Below are 14,555 nucleotides of genomic sequence, written 5' to 3'. Positions count from 1 at the left end.
TACTCTGGGATACCCCACATATGCTGCGCACACCTTCAACATCCTACTCTGGGATCCCCCACACATGCTGCGCACACCTTCAACATCCTCCTCTGGGATCCCCCACGCATGCTGCGCACACCCTCAACATCCTACTCTGGGATCCCCCACACATGCTGCGCACACCTTCAACATCCTACTCTGGGATCCCCCACACATGCTGCGCACACCTTCAACATTCTACTCTGGGATCCCCCACACATGCTGCGCGCACCTTCAAAATGCTCCTCTTGGATCCCCCGCGCATGCTGCGCACACCTTCAACATCCCACTTTGGGATCTTCCCTAGATATAGAAGAGGGACCATCACATCATTTTGAAATGCTTTGTAGTCGGTAAACTAAGTTGTTACTGGTCACCTAGTCCCATGGAGCAATTTTACGTTTTTTAACCGAATCACATTTGTAAACTTTATCCAGACTTTATTTTACTTTACTTTACTTGGATTTTCAGCCTCCCCGATGACTTCGCTAAGGCAGCCATCTAACCCCCCTCTGTTTCCGGACCGGTCATCTAGGATTCTTAGCGCCAAGATGCTCCCTCCGGAGCGAACGTCGCGCTCTACAAGTACCCCTACAAATACAAAATACAAATACTTTATCCAGTGTATATTTGGCAAAAAAAACTACCAAATATTAGTTACTAAATCCGAACTATCTAGAAAAACTAACTTTCATCAGGATAATTGACAGTGCACATGGGCTATCCCTGGTAAATGTTGTCTGTTCAATACAGGCCACGCAGAAGACTCCTTGGGCTAACAGGACTCTGGGTTCTGAACAGTGTCCTCAGATACACCTCTTGTGCTTGTAATGGTACTTACCTTGTCTCCCATCTTGGCGTACACTTGGTTGTGGTGAGTGGTGTCGGCTTCTCCGCTCGGATTGGCTGATGAGACCACAATGGGCCCAACCTGGTGGGACACAAAGAAACAGAGTAGGAGATTCAACTCACTTTCATTGGGCACAAAGCAGTGTCCCCCTCACCCTCCCCAGATATAGAGAGATGTGTTTACATATCTTCCATGTGTGCTGGTGAAACCCACCCATGCTCGAGCAGGACTGGCAGCTCAGTGCCACTCATGCCCGCGCAAAGGGTGCAGCAGACTGGCAGCCATGCTCATCACTGGTGGCAGAACAGTGCCAGCCATGCCCGGGCAGTGCTGGCACCCCGCTACCACCGGACAACTCACCAGGTCAATCAGGGATGTGGTCACAGAACAATCCGGGATCCTGATGGCGATGCTCTCTGCGGTGCCAATGTACTTAGCGGAGTCCTCCAGTCCGAAGCACTGCAGCCACTCGCCTGTGGGTTCAAGAAGACAGAAAGGTGTGAGCAGGGCTTATTTTGGGCAGGTGTCTGCCATTGAAAGGCACCAGCACTCATGTTTGGGGACCACAGTTTTTTTATTTCATCATCACACTTGGACCTCAGAGCAAGAGGCCAAAGGCAAAAAAGAGAGAAATAAGGAAGAAGTGAAAGAAAGGAAAACAGCGACAATGAAAGCAAGGATGAAGAAGGTTCAAGATGAGATAAAGAGACAAGAAGTGCAGGGCTGTGAGAGAAAGAGGCATGAGGAGGAACAAGGTCAGACAGCCTTGGTATTTGGTAAACCCCACCATTCAGGAAAGCTATGGGCCCCTCCACTTAAAAACTAACCACTGATGTGAGTCCTGCATGATGGAGAAATACACAAAAAACACTGGTAAAGTGAGGGGGTACCCTTGGAAATACCCCAATCCCATGCAGTCACTGTGAGTGACTGTGCACCAGTCGAACGTGGCCCTCTCCTGCGCACTCACAAGAGCCCTCTCCTCCCAAGCCACAGGAGGATCCTATGGTGTGCACTAAACTCACAACGCGCCCTGCTGCTGTTCACCTCATCCCTGGAAGCCAATATTCAACGCGCCTCTGGCTCGGAGCCTCCATATTACCAGCCTTCAAACTACACAGGTGCTCGCACTATAGGTAGGAAGGGTCAGATGATGAACTAACATCTCCTTATAGGCAAAAAGCATGCAAAGGACAATATTCACCCTGTTGCCGGGGCTCAGATAATGGAGAGGATCCCTATTGGGATATGTCAGGCAGTGTAAAGATGTCACCTTATAGGTGTGGGTCAGATGATGAAGAGAAACTTTCATCTATACAAGATACAGACAGCAAAGTGTGCACTTCCCACAGGCGGGGTCTGATGATGGAAAGGTTCACTCCCTGTAGACAAAGATACAGGTCAGTGAGGGGACAGTGTTCATCCTATGGGTGGGGTCAGATAATGGAGAGGTTCACTCCCTGTAGACAAAGATACAAGCCAGTGAGAGGACAGTGTTCATCCTATGGATGGGGTCAGATAATGGAGAGGTTCACTCCCTGTAGAAAAAGATACAGGTCAGCGAGTGGTCGGTGCTCATCCTATGGCTGGGATCAGATACTAGAGAGGCTCAGACCCTGTAGAGAAAGATACAGGTCAGCGAGTGGACGGTGATCATCCTATGAGTGGGGGTAGATAATGGAGAGGATCAGACCCTGTAGATAAAGTTGCAGGTCAGTGAACAGACAGTGCTCATCCTATGAGTGGGGGCAGATAATGGAGAGGCTCAGACCCTGTAGATAAGGATACAGGTCAGTGAGCGGGCAGTGCTCATCCTATGAGTGGGGGCAGATAATGGAGAGCCTCAGACCCTGTAGAGAAAGTTACAGGTCAGTGAGGGGACAGTGCTCATCCTATGAGTGGTGGCAGATAATGGAGGGGCTCAGACCCTGTAGAGAAGGATACAGGTCAGTGAGCGGGCAGTGCTCTTCCTATGGGTGAGGGCAGATAATGGAGAGGGTCAGACCCTGTAGAGAAGGATACAGGTCAGCGAGCGGGCAGTGCTCATCCTCTGCAGTTATGGACCAGAATATTTACAGGAGCTCACAAGATCCAAACAATCACTAAAGATCCTCCTTAGACTCACAGAGCAGGCGGTATGTTGGTGCTTGTCCTATATACATGGATCAGGTAATGTAGAGGCCTCCTCCCTATAGACATGTGAAGGATAAAGCACAGGTGTTGGCAGGACAGGCGACTCTAATGTAACGGGTCAGATCACACTCGGAATTTGTGGTGAATGTTTGCAACAGGAGCGGTAAAGAAACAGTACATGAGGGAACATGGAAACAATCCTACATGGAAGCTGAAGAGCATGTATGGTCTATGTGTACACATGAAGCATTGAAGCCTGGGGTGGGTGGGACCGGGTCCTAGTCTGCAGTCACAATTAATGTGTGTGGTAGTTTTGTATCCAGATGATGGGTGTTACTTTTCTCATCTTTCCCCCTTGTTTGTGGTCATGAACTGGGATCTGCTGGTCTTCATGTGCTCTCAGATACAGACCCCCTGCTCACCTCTTGGTATGACCAGGCTCATCTGCGAAGGCCAGGCCGCCTGCATGAAGTCCCAGAGCAGAGGGCTGAACAGGTGTCTAGCCGGCTCCAGCTGCTTCAAGGTCGAGATCCAGATGGACATGGGGGCGTCCTTGGGCTTCAGCTTTGTCCTGGAAGGAAACAAGACAGAGGTCAACTGAGTGAAGGGACGAGATCCGTCTTACTGTGATTGGAGGATCCAGAGTTGAGATTCTGGCCAATCTCAGACCACCAGCTGGGACATGATGATGGAAAAAGGAACATTTAGGATGAGATCTACTCTCCATCTTAAGACTGAACGATTTATACAGTCATATAGAGCAAGACACTGGTCCTTTTCACTTGTCGCAAAATGAATCCTGGTTGTTAGGGGTTTTTCACATGCCCCAAAAGGTGCAGAAAGAGGGATAGTACTGCTGGTCTGTTCTCAGTTTTATAAGGACGTTTAGTTTCTTCTTTACAGAAGTGTCTAAGGTTACTTGTTTGTTGTTGCTTCTTTTCCAGGGGTTCTCTGCTCTTGGTATATTGTTGTTTCTTTCTCGGGTTTCCTCAATGTAATTGGTGTTTGGCTATTTCATTCTGTGGTTCTCATTGTTATAAGAATTCATCAATCTAAAATATTCACTATTGATTGAAAATAAGGGCTGTGAAGATAACACTCACCTGTACACCTTCTCCACGGCCGCAGGCCGGTTACAGGCTCCCACCACCGCATACACCGTGTCTGTGGGGACACCACAGATTCCTCCATCCTTCATGATTTCTGCAACAGAAGAGCAAGAACCCCATGATTATAGGTAAGGCTCCCTGTTTTCCGTTTTTACTGATTTTTGCAGATAAATGCAGACAGAAAACATTTATTTTTTTGCATATATTTATTTTTAAATGTGGATCAAAACTGAAATTGGGGCGCTTTTGAGTAATTCTAACCCCTGTTTGCCATGACTGCCAGGTCAATAGATGTGTGGATTGATAGATAAGAGGGTTAAAAAAGAAAGGAATTTTAGTAAAAGGCTTTAACAGCAGTAGATATGCACAAGGTTGATACTGAAATTCACATATTTTCACATAATGCACTGATTCATCTTCTAAAGTGTTCACAGCACCGAACCCTTGCAGACATTCAACCATAAGTGCATATTTATTGGTTAAATGAATGTGGAAATATACTAATTTCAGCATCTTTTTTCCACTTAACCCCTAAAAAATATGGATATAACAAAGAAGTACAAACTATAATATGACTAATGTTATTAAGGATTCAATATGTGACTTGGAGGTAAAATAGAAGTCTTATTTTTGCCAAGGAGAAATTTTTCTGCTGGTAAAATCATGTTTTCACTAAGTCTTTCCGGACAAAGTTTAGCAGTAAACAATGTACAACTTTGTTAAACTAAGAATGGAAACATTTAAAAATTGCAGACATAACTGTAATCAAATTAGTAGAGTTTTAAATTTCCCAACATTAAAAAAAAAAAGGATTTTCCCCCAGAATCTCCTTACCTGCGATCTGCTTGACGGATGTGGCCCTCCTGGCAGGAAGGTGGGGGCACTTGGAGGCTCCACCCCATGCCCCTGGAGCTGCAGAAGTGGGCGGCCCATGGGCAGCTGGGGTTCTTCAAAGGTGTCACTGACAAGCCCAGCCAGGAAGCAGTAGAAGCTGACCAGGCCAAAGATGATGGTGACAGCAATGTCATACCCAACTGGGAGGGCTGCGACGGCGTCCAATAGAAAACTGATGAGGATGAGTTCAAAGGTGAGGCAATACAGGAACCAGGCTTTGCTTAGGAACAGCGTGCAGAAAATAATGAACCCATTCAAGAGCATGAAGCAGATGATGCCCACAGCCACGTGGAAGCCCCTTGTGGGGCCGTAGAGGCCACCATACCTGGTGAGACCCCAGATGATCCACATAACTCCATAAAGAATAAAGGTGCTGCTCTCAAGGGTCTTACCACGCGAGAAGGCCACAGAGCCACAGACACATTTCAGAAGCCCTCCAGCTACCACCACCCACGGTAGGACGACAGTGGCACGTGCGTCTGTTGGGTCCACAGACATAGTGATTGCAAAGGCGGCCAAAATGCTGCCTGCGTGGCCAAGCACCTCTCCATCCGCATACTTAGAATAGCCGAGGTAAGGAACATGCAGGTCTTTTTCTTGACATAACTTGAAAATGCTAATAGGTGCGAACAGGCTCTTAACAATCCCCTCCCCTGTTGGAATCTTGGTGGTCGCTTTCATGTTGTAAAGTTTAATGAGGGTCATAAGTGCTGAAGCCACGTAGATAGCCACATTCACTCCTTGTGATCCACCATGGAAGAAACCAGTGGGACGTGAAGCCAAAGCGATGCAGTAGGTCACATAAAACAACGGATACAGCCCATCCACCAGGCTCCTACCAGCCATGAATACAGCCAAGACCATGAACAGGAGCAGAAAGACCACCAGTAATGGGACAGGGAAAATGGGTTCAGTGGCCTGCCAGAACTGGTAGAGCAAGGAATACCCTTCAGCAAAGCGCAGGATAGAGGTGAAGCCAAAGAAGGTGGCCGCCAGGGTATCCAAGCATCGATAGGACAGGATGCAGACCCCAATCTGGAAGACCCCCGCCATCCAAAGCCAAGGCACCTGCCCCACAAAGAGACTGGTGGTCACTCCCAGGACCCTGCATCCAAAGACGCTGGCGGACACCATATTCAAGATCAGCCCAACGATGACCAGGTCGTTGCTGCTGGCGGTCATGGGTGAGCCCTGAGGGATGGCTTTAGCCGTAGCCAGATCTGTGCCAGGGAGGGTGACCACCTTCGCAGTAAGTATATAGAGGAGCCTCCCTCCACCAAAGTACGCCCCAACGAGACAGACGATGAGGTGGTTAGAAGCCACCGCCGAGGCACCAAAGCTACTGTCATAGTATGTGGCGGTTTCATGGGCAGCGGAGAGCGAGATGGCCAACGCCATCATGGCGAGGGCAGCCTCCTTCTGAAGGATGGCCACCAGACTGATGATGAGCAGTCCCAGGGTGAAGGCTGCAAGACCAGGGACCATGGCATTACGAAGATCAAGGGACCCGCCGAGGACCCCCTGCCCGTCCATGATATGGATCACTCCCTTAGAGCACCATAGCGCTGAGACCGTCAGGCAGAAGGACGCAAACAAGGGGACAGGACCACGGCTCCTGCGGACTCCTGCGGGAGAGAAGAAGGGAGAAGTAAATATAGGAAGGAAGAAAATTAGAGACACAAGTAGGTGACAATGTAGAGATGGGAAAGAGAGTGAAAGATTTGAAAGGAAGAAGTTAGTATAGGAAAGATGGAATTAAAGAGAAAGAAAGCTGAATGGAGGGAAAATTAGAGGAATGAAAGAGATTGGGTGAGATGAGACTGAGAAAGAGAGATGGGAGACATAAATGTAAGTAAAAAAAGGGAACTAGACAGTGAAACAAGAGACAAAGTGCTAATAAGAGGATTGAGACGCGAAAATAAGAAAGAGGAGGTAGGAAAAGAGAGAGGTAAATATAATTGAGTAGTGACGAAGAGAAAGAGGAGTAACAAAGAGAGGAGAGAAAGATAGAAGGGAAAAGTAAATACAAAGTAAAGAAAACTATACAATGAAAAGTGAGGCAACGGAATAAAAAGAGGGACGGCAGAAAGGAGAGAGAGAATGACAAGCAGAGAGACTGAGTAAATGAAAAATAAATGTAAGGAAGCGGGTAGTGTGAGGAATGAGATAAAGATAGTAGATGGAGACAGGAAGAGAGACAGAAGGGAGAAGTCACTAAAAATGGAAAAGAAAATCATTGAAAGAAAGGAATGATAAAAGTAGTGGAAGTAAGAAAAACAAAGAGTAAAATGATGATTCGAGGGAGGAAGAAGAGGGGGAAACAAGATCGAGAAATGGAAAAAGAAAATGCGTCAGATCAGCATGAATTTAACTTCCAGTCTTCCCAGGCTGATAGTTTTTACTAATTCAGCAAACTCTCAGCCAGAGCCGGGGTCGGGCTTTATAGATTCCTGGACTGCACTTTATTTACCCACCATTGACCCACGGAACAGGCACCAGGCTTTTCAACATGTTTACTTTCCAATCATTATCCGATAGAAGGGGTCTCTTCTCACTCATAACCCCGAGGCCCTCCCACAGGGTGGGCGAGGGAAGACTTCCTCTCTGGGCATCTCCGCCTAGCATTAGTTTCAAGCACTACATTCCCATATTGAGATGTCATAAGCGCATTGAAGCAATCATGGTGTATTTAAGGCACTGAGTCGCACATTCTCAGCCGTGTGCCTCCCTCTCTACTTCCCCCGAACCCCACGCGTGTGATCTCACCTGTATATCCCAGCAGAGCTGCCAATATGACCAGCAGGACCCCCAGGGGTGTACTGGGGATGAGGGGCGTGGCTCTGGAGGAGCTGTATGACGTCACTGCCAGCAGGAGGGAGCCTGGAAGAACAGCAAAGACAGCCATGATGCAAAGATAAACAAAACACACGCCTGCCAGGGTCCCTCTTTAGGAGGGAGTCTGGAAACACAGAGGCAGACATGAAATGATAACTTACCCTCACACCAGCCTCTCTTCCATCTTGGGAGGAGCCCGGATACACAGCAAAGACATCCGTGACACAAACACACTCCTGTTCCTTTCAGATCTCCGCCGCACGCGCCATAACCCAGGAAACACCTGTTCACTTTTTTTTTCTCCAATATTCAATAATGATTGGTTACAGGTGAGGGACTGGGAGAAAGCGCCCTAATAGCTGTATTCAGACATGAACTGAGCTATAGGGGACCCAAGACTTCCTGAGAGGCTTCTGCTCCGAAGGCCGGTGGAGCCGAAACAGTCAGTCGCACTGAGTTGTGAAGATAGCATGTCACTGACTCTCGCCAGCTCTACCGGCTCCTGGCCCTAACCCATCCTGCTAAACCATTCTCTTAAGCCTCAGAAAACAACTCAACACTTATATGATTCCCCAACACCTCATCTAAACAGAGCCCTGGACTCTCCATTCACAAAGCGCTTGCCTGCCTCAATCGGATCCTAGCGCTATATAAAGGCATCAAACATGACGAAAGTGGCAGTATGGGTCCTACCTGCAGAGATGGACAAGATCCCAATGGAATAGTGAAGGGGCTCTGGGGCCTTCCCTGGATCCGGCATCCTGCGGCCGGAGTCAATCTGGATTGAGTCTGAAGTATGGGCCGAATCCGAGTGAGTCCGTAGTATGGGGTTGAACCGGGAGTGAATCCGGAGTGAGTCCGGAGCGTGGGTGAATCTGGAGCCCGTCAGGCTGGGGTAGCTGGAGTGCGCCCGGGTCAGTCACCGCTGGTGTCTCACTCCACACCCGGCCCAGCAGCTCTTTATCTGCAGTGTCCACTAGGGGGCGTGTCTAGTCGCTGTCACTCAAGGGGCAATGGGATTTTCCCAAAGTGCAGCGCCTTGTTTCCTCCCCCCCCCCCCCCCCCTGCTGGGTGCGACACATTAAGGGGAGTTTCACAGCAGCAGGGGTCACACCTCACAAACAGAACAGTGTCCAGGACAGGCAGGGACAACTTTCCAGAGGGCAGAGACGGGGCAGAGAGGAAGAAGGTGCTCGTGATTTTCCCGGAAAAGACATCGGTTTAAAGAGGAAAGAAATGCATCTCTCCCGAGAGAATATAAAATAAAACGGATTTAATGTGTGACAGTGAGTGGTCTATGTAAGAAAGAGAGAGAGGACTCACCTGGGCAGAGCCTTCCGTGTATGGGGTTCTAGAGTGTCTGATTAAAGGGTCTCTTTTCTTCTGCTTGTAAAAAAAGAGAGACACCCCTCAAAACAAGGGGATGGGGTTTAAGCAACCAGTCAATCTAAAGGATTCCCCTTGCTTAATTATTTAAACAACAAATACACTCACATTCAGTCACCACAATCAAATAAATGTAGTACCACAGGAATTTTAAAACACACACAGATCATTTAATTATAAATGTATTACAAATGCATCAATCCGAATGATTGCAGAGCCCAATCAATGTAACAAAAACAAGCAATGGAAATGCATCGGTTTCGCCTACGTGAAGAATAATAAGTTGTTTTTATCAATCACTTTTCGGGACAAAGGAAATAGCTCCCTGACAAGTCTCATGGAAGTGGAGAGGATGTGGCGTAGCGACCAGAGCTGCTGACTCAAGAGCTGTGGATTCTGGCTCGAGTCTCTGCGGCGCGGCGTTCTGTGATTCTGGGAATTCACTTAATCTCTCCGGGGGATAAATTGTGTTATGTAAATCTGCTGCAAGACAAAAAAACTGAAAGAGGCAACATTTTAGGAAAAATAGTTCTACTAAGGCGGCTATTACCAGTATTTCGCCTACGGGAAACTGACAAGAGAAGCAGACCAGTTACAAACATTGGTAATTGCAGTAAAATAAGCTAAAATCAACAGAAAAGGTGGAAAGGTAAGTGGCAAGCACAGAAACCAAGGAAAAGGCTGGAAAGAGAGGGGGCAGGATTTAAGCCCCTTTTAAGTTTATATTAAAAACAATAGATTTCACAAGCACAGTGGAAGCACTGTAGAGCAGAAAACGAATAACAAAGTGGAGAGGAAGTGGCCTAACGGCTAGAGCGCTCGACCTCAAATCTGGGGAGCTGGGTTCAAGTCTCAGCAAGGATGCGCAACATGCTGTGATCTTGGAAAAATCACTTAATCGTCCTGTGCCTACTAAAAATACATGTCTCCTCATGTGACGCAACTGGTGCTCGTGTAAAGCTACCTGATACCTTTGTGTCAAGTTCATGCTATATAAATCTCCGGAAAAAAAAGAAGAAACAAATAACAACACAACATTAGGTAAAAGGGGGAGAATTTCTCAAAAAAAATTCCAATCGATTTCTCAATGAGAAGATACACTCCCACTTATTGTGGTATGCTCATTGACATATTGAAATCGTCCATGCACTGTGGGTCGTCTTTGTGTGTTCCGTCAATGTGTTTTTGTGGTATTAGATAATATGTACCTCCTTCCTCAGGACAACTACATTAGTTGACTCCTCCCAACTGGATGGTTATAGCAACATATAATATGTTTCCTTGCAAAACATTTAACATATGCAAAAGACTACACAATTTTGTGACATAGTTCAAAATGGTCATCGATGGGGAATGTTTAAAAATCTTAAGACATATTCAGTGAGTGAAACTGATCTACAGACCATATGTGCTGCCATATCCTGTGGTATAAAAATACGACTGTAATACACTCCGCCATGCAATTGTCCATGACACTAACTGTCTTTTCAAAATAAAAAATGCATATCATTAGCATCCACTAATCACACTCATTCGTAATGTCTATACTTACATACAACCATCGAATCACACCAGGACCTAAAAATAATTGTGAACTATTACTTTCTACTTAATATGACCACGTTCAATCTGATGTTAGGTTTTGGGTGTTTCTCCTGGCCGGGTGTTTGCCCCTGACAGTGTGAATCTGTTGTGCCAAGTACCCTGGGTCATTTCAGTGAGATATTGAGTAGATATATTGTGCTAGTTTACGGGCTCATCCGGGTTCCAAGTAAGCCTCGGCGGAGTTCACGAAGTTCAATTATGTGGGAACTCTGCGAACTGACAAAAAAAACTACGGCAAGCTATGTGAAGTTCTGCGAGCAGCGTAGTGGTTTACCTTGCGCCGTTCTCACAGATTTTTAGTGCTGGGTTTTTGTCTCCTGCTGTAAAATCAGCGGCAATGGCATCTCAATTAAGTAAGGGCGAATTTTGCAGATCTATGGTCCGCGAATTCACGCAAAATTGCAAAAAATCTGCGAATTTGTGGATTTTCCAGTGAAATCGCAGATTTTTTTGCAATTTCACTATACTCAACTGGAGTACTTTCTACTGGCTAATCAGTAAGTGCTACCTCGTTGGGTAAATGTATATTGCGTTTCCTACACTGCAGCTGCGTAAAGGGCCGGAAGATTTGCCTTCAGTGACCCTGTGTGCCTGTAACTTTGCCAACGCCCCAAAATGTGCCGAGGTCCCTTGAGTGAGCTGTCCATCTTAGTTGGGAAAGGGTGGGAAGACGTTTGATACCTCCAAGGCCGGACTGGGAACCACAACGGCCCTGGCAAAGTGCTCGGCCGGCCCCCACTCCCTACTCGGTGGGGTTGGAGGTGCCGCCGAGCTCTTTGCCAGGGCCGGTGTTCGGCCGATTTTGGTACAGGGCCGATTTTGCAGCTATGCTGCAAAAACGGCCCTGAAACAAAAACGGCCCCCAGGGGCCCAAAACCGTCCCTTACACATGCAACGCACGGGGGGATTGCCCGGTGCACGCTATGGCCAGTCCGGCCCTGGATACCGCTAGTGTGTGGTGCGGGGCTTCTATGAGTGTTCACATGCCTCTTGTGTATAAAGGGTCAGAGAGTGAGCAGGGCAGCAGGTGAGGAGAAAGCAGCCTCCTGACCACAGGAACTATACGGGGATCACGCTTGAGAAACTCATGGATGCAAAGACCTCCCTCGAGTATTACAGCTCATTTTCGACAGCAAATATGGGGTTAAAGCACACTTGCCCAGCCTCGACTGTGCTAATGTTTTGGGCTGCTTAAAACGTTACTGAGAGCACCTGCTTTAATTTTATCTGTAAGTGCTTCCTGCTGAGGTTTAATTTTTGGGACAGGAGCCTCATGCCAGAATGAATCCTGTCCTGCATAGTTATCAATGCAGATGCCACTATGATGGACGAAGCTGTCCATCATAGTGGGGAAAGGGCGGGAAGACGTTTGGTACCGCAAGTGTGTGGTGCCGGGCCGAACGGGCGGGGCTGCTATGCGTGTTCACATGCCTCTTGTGTAAAGGGTCAGAGAGCGAGCAGGGTAGCAGGTTAGGAGAAAGCAGCCTCCTGGCCACAGAAACTACATGGGGATCACGCTCGAGAAACTCATGGATGCAAAGACCTCCCTCGAGTATTACAGCTCATTTTCGACGGCAGATATGGGGTTAAAGCACTCTTGCCCAGCCTCGACCGTGCTAATGTTTTGGGCTGATTAAAACGTTACTGACTTTGAACTTCAACCCGGGCACCTGCTTTATTTGTATCTGTAAGTGCTTCCTGCTGAGGTTTAATTTTTGGGACGGGAGCCTCGTTGTCTACTTGTAACTATTCTCTGACCCTGCTTCGAGGGTCAGAGCCGGGTCAGAGAATAGTTGCAAGTAGGCAATGAGGCGCCGCTCAGGAAGCACTTATAGGGTACTGCAGGTGCCCAAGTTGAAGTTAATTTCTTTGTAACCCTTTTGTAAATGGTTACAAAGAAGTTTGCTTCAACTTGGGCATCTGCTGCTGTAACCCTGTAAGTGCTTCATGGAAAATTCGTCCCGCTTGCAGATTTGCAGATTTTTCTGCGATTTTGCGAGATTTGCGGATTGGGAAATCGCAGAAAATCCGCAAATTCCACGAGCGGAACAAATTTTCGGCCCACACTTAATCTCAAACAGTGCAATAGGGCACTGCTTCTTTCTGCCACCTGAGTAGAAGTTCTATTTAAGCGGCAGCTTCCACAACACGAACGGAAGGTTACTCAACGCAAGCGGTAGCGACCTTCCACGACCATCCGCGACCGTCTGCATTGAGAAATCTCTCAGGGAAGTGGTCTTGAATTCGATTTCCCTCGCTTGTGTTCACCAACTTATCGTTAGCGAGCGCAAGAGAGGAAAAAAACTCTGCTCTGCTACACCCAGGCTTAGTTTCAAGACCAGATTCTGTCATGTGCAGTAGCGAAAGGACTCAGACAATCTTTGGTTCTGGATGTGCAATTTATGTTTCCCCCCTCCCCCTCCCCCTCCCCCATGAAGCAGAATTGCCAGGGCTGGTTTCTTTTCCCATTTTGGCCATGGTGCACATGTGTGCATTGGTGTCATGTGTGCAGCAGACAGCGTCTGAGCAGGATTTACCCTGGTGGAAGACATCTACCCACATCACTGCAGAAGATTATACCACTTCCGCCCCATGCCCTGCCCACGCACTAGTCCTACACTCAAACTGGCCATTAAGTTAATATGGGCGATGATCATTTAAGGTTTCTACATCTCACCTGCATTCTGAAGCCTTGGATCACTAATCACCATCAGACGTGTGCACCACCCAGTCCGACCATCTCTACTACCGTTCTACATGCACCTTTTATCTCATAGAACTGTGAGGTAGAATTAGCGCGCTTTGTGCGCTTTTCAAAAACCCAAACAACTGCATTGTCACTGCTGGTAATGTGTCCCATCTTTGTGCGCATTATCATTAGCATTGTCACTGCTAGGCAATGTGTACCACCTTTGTGCACATTATCATTAGCATTGTCACTGCTGGGTAACGTGTCCCATCTTTGTGCACATTATCAATAGCGTTGTCACTGCTGGGAAATGTGTCCCATCTCTGCGCACATTATCATTAGCATTGTCACTGCTAGGCAACGTATCCCATCTTTGTGCACATTATCATTAGCAGTGTCCCTGCTGGTAGTGTGTCCCATCTTTGTGCACATTGTCATTAGCATTGTCACTGCTGGTAATGTGTCCCATCTTTCTGCACATTATCATTAGCATTGTCACTGCTAGGCAACGTGTACCATCTTTGTGCACATTATCATTAGCATTGTCACTACTAGGCAATGTATCCCATCTTTGTGCATAGTATCATTAGCAGTGTCACTGCTGGTAACGTGTCCCATCTTTGTGCACATTGTCATTAGCATTGTCACTGCTGGTAATGTATACCATCTTTGTGCACATTATCATTAGCATTGTCACTGTCTGGGGTTCCGTGACAATTGTAAGTGGTGTTTTCGACTCGCACGAATATGGTCGAGTCTGGTATCTATGAATCGCAAATGACGAGTTTAGTGGGTGTACGCAGTTTCGCGGTATTAACCTAAACCGTTCGTCTGTTACGTGGGTTTCTCTATCTGTACCCACGGGTTCCATCTTAGATCCGGCATCCATTTTGTCTCTTGCCCTCAAGTAGCCAGCGAACGGACGTTGTCCGCTTCGCGACCCTGGGATTCCCAAGATATCTGTGGAAGACACATGTCCTTTGAAAGTGTCTTTATGATGAGGGGGATGATAGTGTAAGGCAGATGGCCCCGC

The 14,555-nt window shown here is 47.4% G+C and overlaps 1 protein-coding gene across 1 annotated transcript in view; it reads right to left on the bottom strand.

Moving 5' to 3' along the window:
* Positions 1-8,602, bottom strand: part of LOC147689213 (uncharacterized) — an 11,551-nt gene extending 2,949 nt beyond the window's left edge. Inside the window, 8 exon segments of the mRNA XM_086939894.1 lie at positions 863-952; positions 1,232-1,344; positions 3,427-3,575; positions 4,108-4,207; positions 4,948-5,013; positions 5,016-6,632; positions 7,774-7,887; positions 8,536-8,602. Coding sequence (XP_086796020.1) covers positions 863-952; positions 1,232-1,344; positions 3,427-3,575; positions 4,108-4,207; positions 4,948-5,013; positions 5,016-6,632; positions 7,774-7,887; positions 8,536-8,602 — 2,316 coding nt within the window.
* Positions 8,603-14,555: the final 5,953 nt, after the last annotated feature.

Source organism: Lissotriton vulgaris, chromosome 10, assembly GCF_964263255.1.
Source record: "Lissotriton vulgaris chromosome 10, aLisVul1.2, whole genome shotgun sequence".
Lineage (NCBI taxonomy): Eukaryota > Metazoa > Chordata > Amphibia > Caudata > Salamandridae > Lissotriton > Lissotriton vulgaris.
Note: the sequence above shows the minus strand (reverse complement) of the source record. Positions and strands in the feature narration are given on the sequence as shown.